Genomic DNA, 16,572 nt, shown 5'->3' with positions numbered 1-16,572 from the left:
AAAGTTTGGGGACAGGATTAGGTGCGGCCCGCGAGGCTCCGCCTCCTCTCAGGCTCAAGGGGGCCTTGAGTAGCCCCGCCTTCCGGGGGTGGGGGTGGGGAAAACTCTCGCTGCACGCATGCGCAGTGGGCCACAGAGCCGCCATGCCGGAACCGCGAGGGTCGTCGCCTCTGCGGGTCAACGCGGCGTTTGCCGCGCGGTACGGCCGCTACCGGGAGCGCGAGGAGCTGCAGCGGCGTGAGTGCGGGGCGCATGCGCGCGGGGCGGCGGCGCGTGCCGGGTCGTCGGGAAGTGGGGGCTCACCTGGTCCTCCACGCTGATCTGGGGGTTTCCCACCTGTGCCCCGCAGTTAAAGATCGCTACGGGGACCGGGACAGCGGCGGCGACTCCAGCTCTGAGTCTGACTCTAGCGACGAGCGCGTGGTGAGCTTTCTCACCCCGGTGCTGTACATTCGGGAAGCATCCAAGTTCCCCCCCTACCGCTTCCCAACCTTGATATACAGAGGGCGGCTAACCCCCAACCCCATTTCACCCTACGGGAGTTTCCATCCTCCTCTTCCTAATCCCATGAAGGACACACAGCGCTCTCTCCATCCCCAGGGGAGGCCGCATGCCCTCTTACCTCCCCTCTCCAGCCACCAGCCACCTGCTCATCCCGATGTGTGTGCGGTGCGACCGCTGTGTCCCCTCTTTCATTCCCAAGAGTTTAACCATTTGTCAGGGTCCAACTCAGCCCCTGAAGTGGGGCGTCCCTCTGCCACATGGGGTACTCAGCTTCTCACATCAGGCCTGATCTTTTGGGGGCCTCACTGTGCCGCGCAGCCCCTGCTTGCTGTCCCACCTATGTCCTCTCTGCTCACCGGCCCCCACCTCAATCCTTTGTTCCCAGGAAGTATCCTCCCCTTGCCCATTACCTTCCTCTAGCTCAGATCCTGTACCTCTCTGTGGCCCGTCCCAGTCCACCCCCATTGAGGGCCCCTCTTCCTCCGCTACCTGTTTCACATCTTCCCACTGCCCCTCTTACCCACCCTCCAGCCCCCAACCTGCCTCTGTCCCGCTGGATCACTTCTTCTTACTCATGTATGCCCCTGATCCACTCTAATTCCCACACCCTCTCAGCCCACCTGCCCTTGGTACTTAGTGTCTCCAGCCTCCACAAGGGCCCTCCTCCGTCTCCCTTCTGAAGTCTATCCCCGGTCCTTCTCATGCCTTAGGAATTTGACCCCCAGCAAGAGCGTGACTTTTACACGACTCTCTCCTTGTTGAAGAAGAAGGACCCCCGCATTTATCAGAAGGATGCCACCTTCTATCAGAAAACAGGTCTGGGGCTGCTCCTCCCTAGGGCCCAGGTTCCTCGTTGCCTTACTGGTTTGTGCGACTATTTAATGAACCATCACACTATGTATGTTCTACATTCTATGTCCTAAGTGCTTGGCGGAGTGTTTTATGTTATTATTCGTCAATAATGACTGTGTGCTCGGCCCTGGTCAAAGCATGAGTTACTGAGTGAGCACAGCCAGCTACTACCGAGTAGTTTTAAGTGTGACGTTTGAAATCCTGGTCGGACCCAGGCCCGGCCCTGTGGGAATTCTCCACCTGGGGAAGGAAGGGGGTTGTGGGTGATGGCAGGTGTCTTCTGGCAACCCCACAGTATCGTCCTCGGAGAGCGAGGAAGCTGAGGAAGCTGAAAAGAAGCAAAAGAAGATGCGTCCTATGTACCTGAAGGACTACGAAAGGAAGGTTATCTTGGAGAAAGAAGGGTGAGCAGAGGTCCTGACTTCCAGTCCCATCCCTCCCCCGAGCCTTCCCAGGGCAGGCTGACGCATGGGGGTCTTAGAAGAGGGGGGAAGAAGCTGGTGGTGACTCACCAGGATTGAGGGGCTCCCAGAGAACAGGAGCGTCCGTGATCCACCTGCACCGCCCTGCCCCCCAATGGCTGCTCGTAAGAGCTCCCCACCCCGGGGGACGAACGAGCCGTGGGGAGTCTACTCTGAAGCCCTTGTTTGTCCTTGCCCAGCAAATACGTCGACGAGGAAAATTCAGACGCAGAGAGCTCTGACCAGAGATTCCCGGTAGGTGGGGTGGAAGGCCTGGCTGGGGGCTGAGGGGCCTGGGGCTGGGCCTGAGGCCCACAGTCGCTCTCTCTGCAGCAGATCTCATCGCAGAGTTACGTAGAGGAACAGAAACAGCTCAAGGAGAGGTGAGCCTGGGCCTGCTCGATGGCCAGATGGATTGGACTTTAGGCTCTGGGATTGGACAGGCCCAGCCTGGGTTCACATCCAGCCCTGTTACTTCGTGGCTGTGTGCCCTTGGGCACGTCACTTAGTCTTTCTGTGCCTCAGTGTCCTCGTCTGTTAAATGGGGTTGACGATACCCTCTGTGTCACAGCGCTGCTCCGAGCTTGTTGAGGGGAGCCCAGGACTTTGTAAACAGGGTTCATCTCAGGACTGTGGGCAGGGCTGTGTCTCCTGAGGCGTTTTCTCTCACATGGGCAGCTTCCGGGCATTCGTGGAGGACAGCGACGATGAGGACAGTGCCGGGGAAGGTGGCTCCGGGTTGCTGCAGAAACGTGCCCAAACCAAAGAGGAGAAGGTGCGTGCTGGGCCTGGCTGGCTGGGGCTTGGCGGCGGGCAGGGTTCCCCAGGCGCTCAGAGCTGGCGTCCCCTCAGGCCCAGGAGGATGCGGACTATGTGGAGTGGCTGAAGGGGCAGAAGGAGATTCACAACCCTGACACCCTGAAGGAACTGGTGAGTTCTCCTGTCTGGTCGGTTCCCAGGCTTTTTCTGGAAACCAGTTCTTGAGGGAGTAGCCAAGAGCCCATCGTGTGAAGACTGAGGTGTGCCCCGCTCTGGGCACCGGTTTCTGCTTCTGTAAGATGGCGATTGGCCCCCCCCCCCCCTTCACAGACGGGCTGTGAAGTTTTAGTTACTTAAGTCCACGTGGAGCTGAGCCCACCACCCTCCTTCCCTGCCCACAGGTCCCTGACCTGGCTCCTGTCCCCTCCCCCCTCCGCCCCAGACCCACCTCAAGGAATACTGGAGCAACCCAGAGCTGGATGAAGGAGAGCGGTTCCTGCGGGATTATATCCTCAACAAACGCTACGAAGAGGAGGAAGGCGAAGAGGAAGAGGAGGCAGAAGAGGAGGAAGGGTGAGCAGCCATGTCCGCCTGGAGCCCTGCCAGCCCGAAGGCGAAGGGCACCGGGTGTTTACTTCTTCACACAGATGGTGGCAGTTACAGTCCTGTGAGGAAGAGCTGCGGCGTGTGGGCTCTGGGGCTACATGGCCCCGGTCCTGGACTCTGTGCCTCAGTTTCCCTATCTGTAAAATGGGGGTGCCCCCCAAATAGGGCTCATGTGAGGATTCCATGCGTTAATGCGGGAGTACACGGGTATGGGGGCTCGGCTGACCTGCCCCATTTTTGTCCCTCAGGGGTCCCGGCCTCCCCGTCCAGCTAGCGGTGGACGATTCCTCAGACGAGGGGGAGCTGTTTCTGAAGAAGCAGGAGGACTTCGAGCACAAGTACAACTTCCGCTTCGAGGAGCCGGACTCGGCCTTGGTGCGGGACTAGGGCTGGGGCTGGGGAGGACCCGGGCTTTGGGGGCCCAGGCCGGGAGAGCCCAGGATCATCCCTGTGGCCCTTCTGGGCTCCCCTGCTGCCCACAGGTCAAGACCTACCCTCGGAGCATCGCGTCCTCTGTGCGCCGCAAGGATGAGCGCAGGAAGGAGAGGAGAGAGGAGACGCGGGAGCGGAAGAGGAGGGTGAGTATGGGGGTGCCAGGCGGGGGAGGGCGGCCCACTGTGCAGGGGAGCCCACGCTCCCTCTCTCCCCCCGGCCTGCCACCCGCAGGAGAAAGCCAAGAAGCAGGAAGAGCTCAAGCAGCTGAAGAACCTGAAAAGGAAAGAGATTCTGGCCAAGCTGGAGAGGCTGCGGCAGGTCACAGGCAACGAAACCCTGGGGTTTGAGGAGCGGGACCTCGAGGACGACTTTGACCCCACCCGCCATGACCAGCTCATGCAGGTATGACCCCTGGACCCCTCCCAGCCGTGCAATCTATGCGCGTTTCCAGGCTGTGTGGCCTCAGAGAAGTGACTTGATGTCTCGGTGCCTGTGTCCTTGTCTATAAAGTGGGTTCAGCCATACAGTCTACCTCAGGATAGCTTGGGAGAAACCTGCATAAAAATTGGTAACGCTCAAGAGACAGGGAATAGTTGTGTTTCCTTGAAACTTGTAGGGTTTGAAGGGACATAGCATCAGGCCATGGAAACAGGTGATAGGGCTGTATGGGGAGAGCAGTGGGGACCCGGGGAACCCCAAAGAGACACCTGACCAAGCCTGGAGGTGAGGGGAGGAGACCAAGGCTGTGTAGGCTTTGGTTCCTCAGTGAAATGGCGGTCGTTTCTGTCTCTTGGGGTGCTTTTGAGAATGCAGTGAGTTGCAGCCCAGCATTGGGCATACAGTAGGTGCTTAATAAATGACACAGTTTCGGGGCGCCTGGGTGGCTCAGTGGGTTAAAGCCTCTGCCTTTCGCTCAGGTCATGATCCCAGGGTCCTGGGAACGAGCCCCGCATCGGGCTCTCTGCTTGGCAGGGAGCCTGCTTCCTCCTCTCTCTCTCTCTGCCTGCCTCTCTCCCTATTTGTGATCTCTATCTGTCAAATAAAATCTTTAAAAAATAATAAAAATAAAAATAAATGATACAGTTTCCAATATCTGCTTTTGGCAGGTGCCCACTGGGTGCAGGGTTTCTGTCAAGGGCCCAGCAGTTTCAGCCCTCCTGGAGCTCATGGAATGGCAAGAACCAGCCTCGTGGTCACTGAGCACCAGGCCACGGAGCGGCCCCTGCCCTCCCAGAGCTCCGGGTCTGATGGCAGGCCCTTAACTGTACAGTTACAACCCCTAGCGATCAGAGTGGTGATGGGGACTTTCAGGGGGAGGTGGGGTCTGAGAGGAGTCCCCAGTTGACTGTCGGGCGTGGTGGTGAGAGGGTCAAGGCGGGCAGCTGAGGCCTGAGCCGCAGCTTGGCAGCCAAGGAGGGAGGGGTGCAGCAGGCAGGGGGTACTGTGGGGGCAAAGGCCTGTGGGAGGGGAAGAACCACGGCTCTGTGGAGCAGCAGGGAGTACTGGGGCACAGAGGGGCCTGGACACACCGGGTTCCTCTCATGTCAGCAGCGAGGTCTGGGGGGTGCTGGGAGCCATGTAGGGTGGTGAGTGAGGCAGTCTGGGGGAGTGGGCCTTGCTGAGCCTCCTGGCCCTGACCTTGCAGAGATGTTTTGGGGATGAGTACTATGGCACCGTGGAGCAGGAGAAGCCGCAGTTTGAGGAAGAGGAAGGGCTTGAAGGTGAGGTCACCGGGGGCACCAGCCTGGGGGAGCTGCTGTGTCTGAAGTCCGGAGTTCTGCCCTGACCCCCCACCTCTGTGTCCTCTGGGACCAGATGACTGGAACTGGGACACATGGGCTGGGACTGAGCAGGCTGGAGCTTGGGACCAGGAGCTGCACTGCGAGGACCCCGACTTCAATGTAGGTGCCATGGGCGTAGGGGGGACCCCGAGGGGTGAGCCCCCCCCCCCGAGTGAGGGCTGGCTTGACCTTTGCATCTCGGCAGATGGACGCTGACTACGACCCCAGCCAGCCGCAGAAGAAGCCGCGCGAGGCCCCCCAGACGGGCAAGAAGAAGCGCAAGTCCCCCTTCGCTGCAGCCGTGGGGCAGGAGAAGCCAGTGTTTGAGCCTGGTGAGGCCCGGGCTGGGGGCGGGGGGCGGGCAGGGGCTCCGCGGGGCCCGGCACACCCCGGCAGCCTGGCTCCCTCCCTGCGTAGGCGACAAGACGTTTGAGGAGTACCTGGACGAGTATTACCGGCTGGACTACGAGGACATCATTGACGACCTGCCCTGTCGCTTTAAGTACCGCACCGTGGTTCCCTGCGACTTCGGGCTGAGCACCGAGGAGGTGGGACCCCACAGCGGTGCTGCTGGGGGTGGGGGTGCGCCTTGCGGGCAAGGGGGCGTGTGTGGCCAGCAGATGCTGCGACCCCCGTTCCTTCTGCGGAAAACACCCGTACGGATAACGTTACCTGCCTCGGATGGCCTCTGAGGCCCACAGGACATGGTGTAAATACTACTTCTGTTTTTTAAAAAAATACTATTTTTAAATTTCTTACCGAATATCAGCGGTTGGGTGGCCGTTAGGACTGGGTGGGCTCTGGAAACAGATGCCCGGATTCAAACCGGCTGTGGCCACTCACCAACTGCGACCTAGAATGCTGTGCCTCCGTTTCCCCGACTGTAAAATGGGCTAATAACAGCCCCCCCCACCGCGGCTATGGAGCCGAGGTGTGTGTGTGTGTGGCTCTTGGAGCTGCTGGCCCCTTAGCCGTGGGGGCTGCGGGGGCCTCACCTGTCACGGCCGGCCAAGCCCACGTTTATGCAGCTCGGGCCTGCTGCGCTCGCTCAGTCTTCCCGGCAGCCTCAGTAGTTTCTCTGGGTGAGGCCTCACCTGTCATTGGCACACGTGGCCATCCGCGCAGAGCCCCTGCCTGACCTGAGGTTACTGGGACCGTCCGTGGTGCCTGAGTGAGGCGCAGGCACTCCGGGCCCAATCTGGAATCTGAAATCAGCCACTTCCCGATCATGTGACTCGGGCAAGATCACCTGGCCGAGCCTCAGTTTCCCCATTTGATCCCCGCTGCCACAACCTTCCAGTGGCCCCCGTAGAAATCAGTCCTCTCCTGCTGTGGTCTGTGCCGAGTGGGAGTAGCATGACCCGCCTTTGACTAGTGAGGCGGCCAAAGCTGAGAGCGAGTGAGCTGGGCTCCCCCACCCCCGACCTGGGGCTCACATGCGGGCCCCCACCCCGCCTTCCTGTGCAGATCCTCGCTGCGGATGACAAGGAGCTGAACCGGTGGTGCTCCCTGAAGAAAACCTGCATGTACAGGTGACAGGGCCGGGCCAGGTGGGCCGGGGGGAGGGCCTAGCAGGTGGGGGCACCTCCCAGAGCTCCCCGCGACAGGCGTGTCTGCTGGACGCCGCAGGTCAGAGCAGGAGGAACTGCAGGACAAGCGGGCATACAGCCAGAAGGCCCAGAACTTATGGAAAAAGAGGCAGATCTTCAAGTCACTTTGCCCAGAGGAGTGAGTATCCCCCGCGGGGGGAGGGTGGGCTTGGGAGCCCGCCGGCCTGGGCTTGCCGCGCGCTCTGTCAGCCATTTGTTGTGTGGCCCCGGGAATGGGGCTTCCTTTCTCGATCCCTGGGTTCAGATTCTGGCCAGCCATAGCTGTGTGGCCTTGGGCAAGGCCTTTGCCCTTTCTGGGCCTGTTTCCTTATTTAAAAATGCAGGTAGGGAGTAAGGATGGCTCGTTTCTTGTTGGGTTTTTGAGGATTAAGTGAATTCATTCATGTAAAGTGCCTAGAACATAGGAAATACCATAAGGGTATTTTAAGTAGTAGTATTATTGTGCCCATTATTTCCTGATCTGTAAAGCAGGGCTGATAGAACCGCCCAGAGCTGAAAGCTGCTTTCCATGAGCAGCTTAGTAGAGGCCCAGGTTCAAAATGCCCCAGTGAGCGGCAGTTCGTCAAGTCTCGGAGCTCAATAGGAAAGGCCCAGTTTTGGTGTCAGACTTGGGTTTGAACCCCAGACAGGCCCCTGATTTGGCGCCTTGCCTCTGTGAGCCTCTCCTTTCCTCATCTGTAAAATGGGGGATGTGTACTCAGGAATTGGCCTAATCGTGACCAGCTTGGGCTGAGCCCCCACTTTTCTCCTCAGGATGGAGACACTTTCGGAAGCCACAGGAAAGCCACAGAGAGACAAAGACGGCCCGCAGGGACAGCTGCTGGCATCTGATGGGGCTAGTGGGAAGCAGGCCCAGCCTGGGAGCCCCCAAGCACAGGAAGAAGCAGGCCCCGTGTCACACACGCAGAAGCCAGTCCCCCAGAGGCAGAGGAGGGGCAAGAAGGCGCGTCTCCTGGGCCCCACTCTGACACTGGGGGGGCGGGAGTTCAGCCGCCAGAGACTGCAGGCCTTTGGGCTCAACCCCAAACGGCTACACTTCCGCCAGCTGGGCCGGCAGCGGAGGAAGCCCCAGGGTCCCAAGAGCGGCCCCTGAGCTCCAGGAAGCAGCCAGAGGTCCTGGGGTCCCTCCCTTCCAGTCAGCTCCTGGATGCATCTCCCTCATGGACTGTGTGGACCGTGTGTCCACCCGGGGGCAAAGAAGTCTTGCTGTCTCGCTGGCCTAACAAGCTTCCCCTGCCGTCTCCCCTTGACACACACCTCGGACCCCGTCCCTCCAGTGCTGGGCCAGCCACAGTCAAGTTAAACGGCTTTATTAGCCCCCAGTGGCCACGGTCCCCCCCACCACCCCTAGACCTCAGCAGGGTAGGGGCTTTGGGACCCGTGAGGGGCACAGGTGGTCCAGTGCAAACTACAGTACTAGAGTCAGGCCCTGAGTGGGTGTCTGGGAGCCCTCCCTCCCTGCCCTGGGCGGAGGGCCCAGCTGGCCAGAGGCAGGCAGACTGCCCCTGCCTGGAGGGCCCCCAGTTCCGAGGTTTCCTGGACTGGTCTCAGCTGCACTTGTCAAGGGGGTGAGAAGGGGAAGACCCATCACCTCCAGGTTTCAAGCTCCCACACCCAGCATGACATAAATAAAAAAATAAATAGTGCTCATCTCCCCCCACCCCACCCGTTATAAAAACACGAAGTCCTCCGAGCTCGGGCGTTTGGCCTTGAGGAGCCGGCCTGTGCGAGGGAGCCGCAGTGTTGGCTGGGAGAGCTGGGAGCAGAGGTCGTCTAGGCTGTGGTCCTGAGCATGGCCCTCAGCCAGGGTGAACATGGGGTAGCGCTCGGTGGCTGAGGAGGAGCTGAGGACCTGGCGGGAGGAGGGAGAGCGAGGCTTAGCCCCAAACCATATCTGTTCTATAGGTGTAATTATCCTAACGGATGCATTTACCAAGTGCTTCCTGAGCTCAACTCTCATCCCTCCAGGGCAGTGACCCAGGCCAGCCAATCAGTGCCTCCCATTCCCAGACCACCACGATGGGCACGTGATCCAGAGTGACCAATGAGCAGCAGCCCTAGGATTTTTGCTGCAACTCTGGGAAAGTAGGGCTCCCTTTTCACTGAACGGGTGGGGGGGGTGCCCCTTGCCACTCTAAGGGTAACACCCTTATGGGACAGTGTCTACTACTTGAGCTTATGGATGCTGCTGTTCTTCAGGCAATAATGTCCCCAACTTTTCATCTCCTGTCCTTGTTTTGGTCCAATCAGTCCTAGCTGGTCTTTTGTAGCTTGTGGGCAGGATAATGATCTTGATTCCCCAGGTCTGTGGGACTTGAGGTCTCTCTGTCTTCTTCTCCCCCATCACTGCCCCTTGCCCTCCACCCTCCACCGCTCCTGGCTCACCCTGGTCAGCTCTGAGCAGAGCGTCTCAAACTCCTTCTGGTCTCCAGCATAGAAGCCCACCGTACAGCTCGGGTCCATCTTGGCAAAGGCCATCTTTCGGGGTGAGGTGCAGTGGAAGGACTGGAGCATACAAATGAGGGAGGCTCAGGGCCCCAGCCCCCTCCACCTTCCCCAGCCCCACCCTGGGGATCCCACCCGGCTCACCTCCAGGGGGAAGTCAGCCTGACTGACATCCACGGTGGGCTGGCAGTAGTGGGGGTCCAGGTAGAGCAAGAAGTCGTCTGCAGGGGTGGAGGCATGAGGGGGGCCGAGGAAGGGGGAGGTGGGGGGGGTGGAATGGGGTGGGCTTACCTTGGTAGCCGATGAAGTACAGTGAATGCCGTGGCTTGCCCCCCATGATGCCCAGGCACAGCTCGGAACGCAGGAGCTCCTGCAGGGAGAAAAGCGGGCAGAGGAGTCCGCTCCAGGCAGGTGCTGTCAGGCCCTAGAGAAGCACTTGGCAAACCCCCAGTGTGTGCAAATCCAGCCCCCTCTTGAGGAGCTGATATTCCAGTGTAGGAGATAAACAAGGAGCAAGACAAGTTTTGCCACGTGTCCGCAGGCAATAACACTGGGAGAAGAATAAAGAAGGGAAAAGGGCTTTGCAATTTTAAGTAGGGGAGTCAGGCCTCGCTGAGGTGACATTGCGGCAAAGATCCGAAGGAGTTAGGAGTGCATCTCTGGGGAAAGAGCACTCCAAGCAGCAGGAACAGTGAGTGCAAAGGCCCTGAGGCCAATATATTCTGAGAAAGGTGAGGAGGTTCTTGTGGTGGGGGCAGAGAGAAGGGGGAAGGAGAGTGGGGGCAGATGAGGTCAAGGCATGGGCAGGGGCATGGTACAAAGCCCGCAGGCTGTAGGGAGACTTTGGCCTTCATTCTGAGTGAAAACAACCCAGGTTTTTCCCAGCTTTGCCATTCCTTTTGCCTGGAGCACCCTGGCTCCTCCTCATCTGCCTTGGCTGGAGAGGGGCTTTCCTAGGCTGCAGCCTCCCCCCCTCTGCCCCTCACATGTGTTAGTTTTCATTCCTCTAGAATCTAAGGCATAATGCCACACCTGTCAGTTTGGTTTCAGACCCCCAATGTCTGTCTGTCCTCCAGTAGAATCTCTAATCCCAGAGGGCACGAACGTTTGCCTCTTCCCCTCTGAAACCCAGCCGCTGGGACAGTGTTTGGCACGTACTAGGTGCTCCCCGACTACTGAACAAACAGATGGGCAGATGAAAGCAGCAGAAACACCTCACCCAAGCTACAGAAGCCAGTGCGGTTCCCAGGGCAGGCTTAGTGGAACTTGACGGCACCCACCTTCACACAGGGCACGTACACGGGGTTGAGAGTCTCGCCGCCCAGCCGCACCGGCACCAAGATGACCACGGACTTCCATTCAGCCGTGGGGTCTGGCCTGGCCACCAGGCGCGCCACATCTGCCTTGTACACTGGGAAGACGATGCAGCAGGTCACGTTCCTACCCACCCTTCAGGCCTTGGAGAGTGGCCCTCCACATGCCTGTGTCACTTCGCAGGGTGCCACTCCTGTCATCAGCGGAGAAGGAGGTCTTTCGAGTGTCCTACCCACCCAAACTCGCCCCTCGACCATTCCAGGGCCTCGGGGCAGGTGCAGACATCCCCATTTTACAGAGAGGACAACTGAGGCCCTACGATTTAGATGAAGAACATAAGACCAGGGGGAGGCAGAGAGCCTTCCCCGCAGCCCAGAGCACCTCCCCAGTTCCAGGCCTGGTTAGTCGTTACTCAGCGCGTGACTTTGCCGATATGGAAATGGGAGCTCTGAGTACCTCTTCCCTCACTGCTAAGTAAGCCCCCGCCTGGCTTCCAGAAAAGGGGATTCAGCCCCTTCTGGAAACAGAGCTGCTATGGCCTGAATGCTTGTGTCCCCCCAACACTCAGATGCTAAAATTCTGATCCCCAAAGTGATGGTATTAAGAGATGGGGCCTTTGGGAGGAGACTGGGTCATGAAGATGGAATCCTCATGAGTGGAATTAGTGCCTGTATAAAAAGGACCCCCGAGAGCTCACCTGCCCCTTCCACCATGTGAGAAGGCGGCAGAATGAACTAGGAAGTGGGTCCCCACCAGACACCGAACCTGCTGGTGCTTTGATCTGGGACTTCCCGGCCCCCAGAACAATGAGAAGTAAGTTCCTATTATCTATGGGCTATCCCATCTGTGGCATTTTTGGTACAGCAGCCCAAATGGACTAAGATACTGGTCATCTGTGAAAATCAAATATTGTCCACATGTCTAAATGTCTATAATTTTATATAAAAATTTATAGGTTTTGTAGATTCTCTGACACCATTAAGGCTCCTATTAATGAGGACCCCATCTAAACTGATTTGGAGGAGGGGCGCCTGGTTGACTCAGTCAGTTAAGCCTCTGCCTTTGGCTCAGGTCATGATCCCAGAGTCCTGGGATCAAGTCCCAAGTTGGGCTCCCTGCTCAGCGGGGAGCCTGCTTCTCCCTTTCCCTCTGCCTGCCATTCCCCCTGCTTGTACTCTCTCTCTTTCTCTATCAAATAAAATCTTTTTTTTTTTTTTTGAAGATTTTACTTAGAAGATCACAAGTAGGCAGAGAGGCAGGCAGAGAGGGGGAAGCAGGCTCTCTCTGAGCAGACAGCCCAACGCAGGGCTCGATCCCAGGACCCTGAGATCATGACCTGAGCCGAAGGCAGAGGCTTAACCCACTGAACCACCCAGGTGCCCCAACAAATAAAATCTTAAAAAACAAAAAACTGATTTGGAGGAGAGTGGGGAACAATAATAATATTTAGCTAACACTCACTGTGTGACAAGCCCTGCTCTAGGAGTTTAACTTGTATTATTGACTCACTTAATCCTCACAACAATCCCTTGCGGCACAGAGCAGACTTCTGTACGTGTTAGAACTGTTTACAGAGGAAGAGTAAATTGGACCTGAGAGAGGGAAGCTCTTATATCTTCTCTTCTCCACTTACCAAGAAGCCCCTAACGTTTCCTGTCCTGGTTCTGGAGGCCGTGGGGGATCCTGAGCACCTCCCACCTCCCCTGTGTGGGTCTCAAATCCTTCCCCAGGCTTCCTCTGCCCCAGGAAGGTAGGTAGTGACTGGCTCAGGGCGACAACTCTGGGACCTTGGTTTCCAGTCTCTTACCTGTGCAGTCCTGAGAAACATACACCACCAGGCGGGTGACCTCCGAGCAGCTCTCCACAGCCTTCCTGGCGGGTGACAGGGAAGGCCTGAGTGCCTGCGGGAACCCAGTGGCTCCCGCGTCCCCTGCAACGGCCCTCACCTGAGTATGTGTGCCACCAGAGATGGCCCATACCAGTCCCCCGCCTTCTTGCCTGAGCTCTGCCCAAGCTCCACCAGCCGGTGTAGGCCGAAGGGGGCCTGGGGGTGGTCGGCGAACCAGGACACTATCTGCCGGTGCCGACGCTCCTGTTCCAGCTCAGGGGTGCCCTGGGCCCAGCGCGGGGGCACCCAGCGTGCAGGCCCACGGTAACGGTTGGGAGAGGCCAGGCCTGATGGCTCAGAGGGTCCCGGGCCTGAGCCCTCAGCCCAGGTCCAGTCTGGTGGGGATGGATTACAGAGTCAAAGGGTGCTGGTGCTCATGCTTTCTGCGCAATTCTAACTCTCCTGCCGCCCCAGCTTTACCAGCAATTTTCACGATCCTGAACCTTACTGTATCAACTCTCGCTCCCCCCAGAAACCTACTCGGCACACCTTCTCACAAACCTTTAAGCTTAGTCTACAAACAGTTCTGACCCTGCTGCCCCGCGTGCCTGGCCCGACACTGCCGGGTGCCCTCCCTTCCGGCGCTCACCTCTGGGCAGGAAATGCAGCAGCAGGCCCTGGGCCAGCATCATCTGCCCACTGCGCAGCATGCAGCCCCAGCCGCAGTCGGAGGTCAGGCAGCCTCCAGCGAGGGGCGGGAAGTCCCGGCGGTACGTGAGCCACAGGCGGGACATGAAGTCCCGCTGGAAACGCTGGATGTCACCTGCAAGATGCAGGCTTGTCAGCGGCCACCTGGAGCACCAGGTCTCCCTCGAGCCTGGCCTGGGGTCCCCAGCTCACCCTCGCCCTCGAAGCGGTAGCGGCGGCCGCAGAGGTGGACGCTGGAGATCTTGCTAAAGCTGGTCCGGCTTTTGACTGCCCAACCTGGGGAGACGTGGGGCAGCACCCAGCCAGATGAAGCACTGGCTTGACAGACATGTTAAATGACAGTGATGACAGCAGTCATGCTTCCATCCCCCCCCCCCATCCCACCTCACTGTCTCCCAGGTCCCAGTTCAGGGCTGGCACGGGGCAAGCCATGCCATATTCCCCTCCGATGGAGGCAGGGACCCTAGTAACCACCACGTAAGTGTTTGCCATCAATCCAGGATGAATAAAGCAGTTCGCTTCTTGTATCCGTTTTACAGAGGGGGACAATGAAGGCACAGTAGAGGAAAAAACCTTGCCCAAGGTCACACGGCAATGGCATAGACTTGAAAACACATTCCCTTTCGGACCTGCTGCAGGTGTGCCGGGGCAGGGCGGGGGACCCACAGGTGACTCACAGGAGGAGAGTAAATGGGAGAATACTCGGCAGGGCCAGGGTCGGCCACCCCTCGACTCCCACCGGCCTCTAAGCCCCCTGGCTGCCGAACCCTCGGCCAGCGCCCATCTCAGGAACCAAGCCTCGGGCCCGCCCCCTCCTCACCGTACTTGACGTTGTTCCAGGCCGTCAGGAACTTCGCCTTAAACTTGTCCACTTCGTCCGGCTCCCCAGGGGCGGCCGCGGGCGAGCCAAGAGCGGGGCCGCTGGCTCCAGAGGGCCTCAGGCCGTTGGGGTCCGGAACCCGGGGGCCCCGCGGCCTGCGGCCCTCGGGGCGGCGCGCGTCCTCCGGGCTCCCGCTCCGGTACTGCGCGGCGGCCGGCGACACGGAGTTCATGGGCGCACGGGGAGGGCGGACCGAGGGCCCGGGTGGGGGCCGCGAGCGAGCGCCCAGGGGGCCGGGCCGCGGCGCCCGGGAAGGCGCTAGTCGGCCCCCGACGCGGCGACCGGGCCCCCGGGCCCGGCGCGGGACGCTGTCACCGCCGCCGCCGCCATTTTAGCGGCCCTGGCCCCGGGAGCCAGGCGGGCGCGACACGGCCGGACGCCCCGCCCCGCCCGGCCCGGCCCGGCCCCAGCCTGGGTCGCCGGCCCCGGTTCCGGGTGGCGCGCCGGGACCTTCGGCCGCGGCGCCTCCCCGCGGCGCCCCGCGAGCACGCCCCGCCGCCCTATCGCAGCGCCCAGGCGCGCGCGAGCCCCCCTGCAGGCCCTTATCGGAGGCCCCAGAGCCGCGAGGCCCCGCCCCGGCCCCGCCCCGGCCCCGCCCCCGACGGCGCGCTGGGAAAGGCCGGCCCCGGGGCGGCTCCGAGCCTGTGTGCACCTGCCCGCGGCCCACCCGCCGGGGCGCCCCTCCGCGGCCTGCGCCCCCGGGACCCGCGTCGCTCTGGTGCCAAACCTGCGCGACACCTCCTCCTCCTCCTCCTCACACCCCCAAGCCACACCTCCCTGAGCCTCAGTTCCTTCAGGAGCAGAAAGGGCTCAAATACAACCACACAGACGAATCTCTGTGATAAATATGCGGAGGAAAAGAAGCCGGATAAGAAGGACGAGTATAGACTCTCTGGTCCCCGGTACCTAAAACTCCAGAAAATGCAGCCTCATCTCTAGGAACAGAAAGCAGATCAGTTTCGGGGGGTCTGGGGGTTGGGTGGGGAGAGGCTAGAGGGAGGGACAAAAGGGGCTTAGAATATAACTTTTTGAGATCAGGATACGTTTAGTATCTTGATCGTGATGCTGGGTTACAAGATGTGGAAACTCATCAGATCCTACACGTGAAATGTGTGTGATTTATTGTATGTCAGTTATAACTCAATAGAGCTGTAAAATTTTTCAATGCATGTGACTCAGGAATGTTAGTAGGACGAGCTGAGCTCATCCGTGTAAAGTGCCTTGGAATGGCATTTGAGGCAGTCAGAGGAAACCAAGCAAAACGTCAAAGGCGGATGACAGTGTTTTGACCCTCTGAATGGCAGAGAGGGTGGCCACTAGAGGCCACTAGAGGGCACTGTCCTCAGCCAGCTGAAGGAACTCGACAAGGCTGTGGGATGTACAGAGGCTGCAAAAAGACAGTCACTTCCCTGACTTTCCCTCCGCTCTCTCCTCACTGCGCTTTCCTTCAGCCACACCTGCCTCCTTTCTCAAACCCAACAAGTGCAATCCCACCCCAGGACCTTTGCTCAGACAGCTCCCCCAGCTCGCCTAGCCCTCCCATCTTTGAGATCGCTGCATGGCTGCCTCCTCCTGGACCTTCATCAGGAAATTATTCAAATGTCATCCCCGCAGGCTGACAGTGCTCAAAATCCACCCCACTCCCATCTTTGGACTCCTTTCCTCTTCCCTGGCTTCCCCCCGCCGCCACCCTCCCCTGGCCCCAGAACAGTTACCACAACCTGACTGAGTCAGCTCAGGCTGCTCTGTAAATACTGCGCACTGGGTGGCTGAAACAATGAACATTTCTTTCTCATGATCCTGGAGGGCGGAAGCATAAGATCAGGGTGCCAGGATGGCCGAGATCTTCGTGAGGGCCCTGCTCCTGGTTATGTCCTCACATGCCCTTTCTCTGCTGTATGCTGGCTGAGGGAGGCAGAGAGAGAGAGAGAAATAGATCTCCTGTCTTCTTCCTCTTGGCATTAACCCCATCATGGATTCTCTACCCTCATGAGCTCATCTATTACCTGATCATCTCCCAGAAGCCCCATCTCCTCATACCCTCACATTGGGGGTTAGAGTTTCAATATATGCATTTTGGGGGGGATACAAACATTGACCAGAGCACCAATTATGTATATATATATAAAATAATAATATATTATATATATATAAATAATATATAATATATAAATATATAATATATAATATATATATTATATAATTATATATAATATATAATATATAAATAATATATAATATATAAATAATATTTATATATTATATAAAATATATAATATATTATATATTTTATTATTTATATTTTTATATATATTTATATTTTTTATAATTTTATATATTTTTATATATATTTTATATATATTTTATATATTTTATATATTTATATATA

The 16,572-nt window shown here is 58.2% G+C and overlaps 2 protein-coding genes across 3 annotated transcripts; one reads left to right on the top strand and one right to left on the bottom strand.

Annotated features, from left to right (window-relative positions):
• Positions 1 to 91: 91 nt before the first annotated feature.
• Positions 92 to 8,165, top strand: KRI1 (KRI1 homolog). Of its 2 annotated transcripts, none has more exons than XM_045992169.1 (19): positions 92 to 237; positions 350 to 423; positions 1,215 to 1,320; positions 1,652 to 1,760; positions 2,018 to 2,072; positions 2,154 to 2,200; positions 2,496 to 2,592; positions 2,670 to 2,747; positions 3,019 to 3,149; positions 3,431 to 3,557; positions 3,665 to 3,760; positions 3,849 to 4,019; positions 5,263 to 5,338; positions 5,433 to 5,518; positions 5,604 to 5,730; positions 5,816 to 5,946; positions 6,866 to 6,930; positions 7,028 to 7,126; positions 7,762 to 8,165. In XM_045992169.1, the coding sequence occupies exons 1-19, from the start codon at positions 144 to 146 to the stop codon at positions 8,099 to 8,101; spliced, it is 2,109 nt and encodes a 702-aa protein (XP_045848125.1). In that variant the 5' UTR covers positions 92 to 143; the 3' UTR covers positions 8,102 to 8,165. The 2 variants fall into 2 exon arrangements, with proteins under 2 accessions (XP_045848125.1, XP_045848124.1); XM_045992168.1 differs by having other exon boundaries at positions 2,151 to 2,200.
• A 137-nt stretch (positions 8,166 to 8,302) lies between these two features.
• Positions 8,303 to 14,676, bottom strand: ATG4D (autophagy related 4D cysteine peptidase). Its single transcript, XM_045992170.1, has 10 exons — positions 14,124 to 14,676; positions 13,496 to 13,579; positions 13,245 to 13,418; positions 12,714 to 12,990; positions 12,575 to 12,639; positions 10,734 to 10,864; positions 9,745 to 9,823; positions 9,598 to 9,674; positions 9,394 to 9,513; positions 8,303 to 8,860 (listed from the first exon to the last, which is right to left on the bottom strand). The coding sequence occupies exons 1-10, from the start codon at positions 14,353 to 14,355 to the stop codon at positions 8,678 to 8,680; spliced, it is 1,422 nt and encodes a 473-aa protein (XP_045848126.1). The 5' UTR covers positions 14,356 to 14,676; the 3' UTR covers positions 8,303 to 8,677.
• Positions 14,677 to 16,572: the final 1,896 nt, after the last annotated feature.

Source organism: Meles meles, chromosome 20 (assembly GCF_922984935.1).
Source record: "Meles meles chromosome 20, mMelMel3.1 paternal haplotype, whole genome shotgun sequence".
NCBI lineage: Eukaryota > Metazoa > Chordata > Mammalia > Carnivora > Mustelidae > Meles > Meles meles.
The sequence above is the reverse complement of the archived record's forward strand: the minus strand, read 5'-3'. Positions and strand labels throughout refer to the sequence as shown.

Bases quoted from the DNA above. Each gene is read 5' to 3' on its own strand.
- KRI1 (XM_045992168.1), top strand. From the start codon at position 144: ATGCCGGAACCGCGAGGGTCGTCGCCTCTGCGGGTCAACGCGGCGTTT. The intron at 1,761-2,017 runs GTGAGCAGAGGT...GTCCTTGCCCAG, and splicing joins GTTATCTTGGAGAAAGAAGG to CAAATACGTCGACGAGGAAA. The intron at 5,519-5,603 runs GTAGGTGCCATG...GCATCTCGGCAG, and splicing joins GCGAGGACCCCGACTTCAAT to ATGGACGCTGACTACGACCC.
- ATG4D (XM_045992170.1), bottom strand. From the start codon at position 14,355: ATGAACTCCGTGTCGCCGGCCGCCGCGCAGTACCGGAGCGGGAGCCCG. The intron at 9,824-10,733 runs GTGGGTGCCGTC...TTCTCCCTGCAG, and splicing joins TGTACGTGCCCTGTGTGAAG to GAGCTCCTGCGTTCCGAGCT. The intron at 9,675-9,744 runs GTAAGCCCACCC...CCACCCCTGCAG, and splicing joins GTACTTCATCGGCTACCAAG to ACGACTTCTTGCTCTACCTG.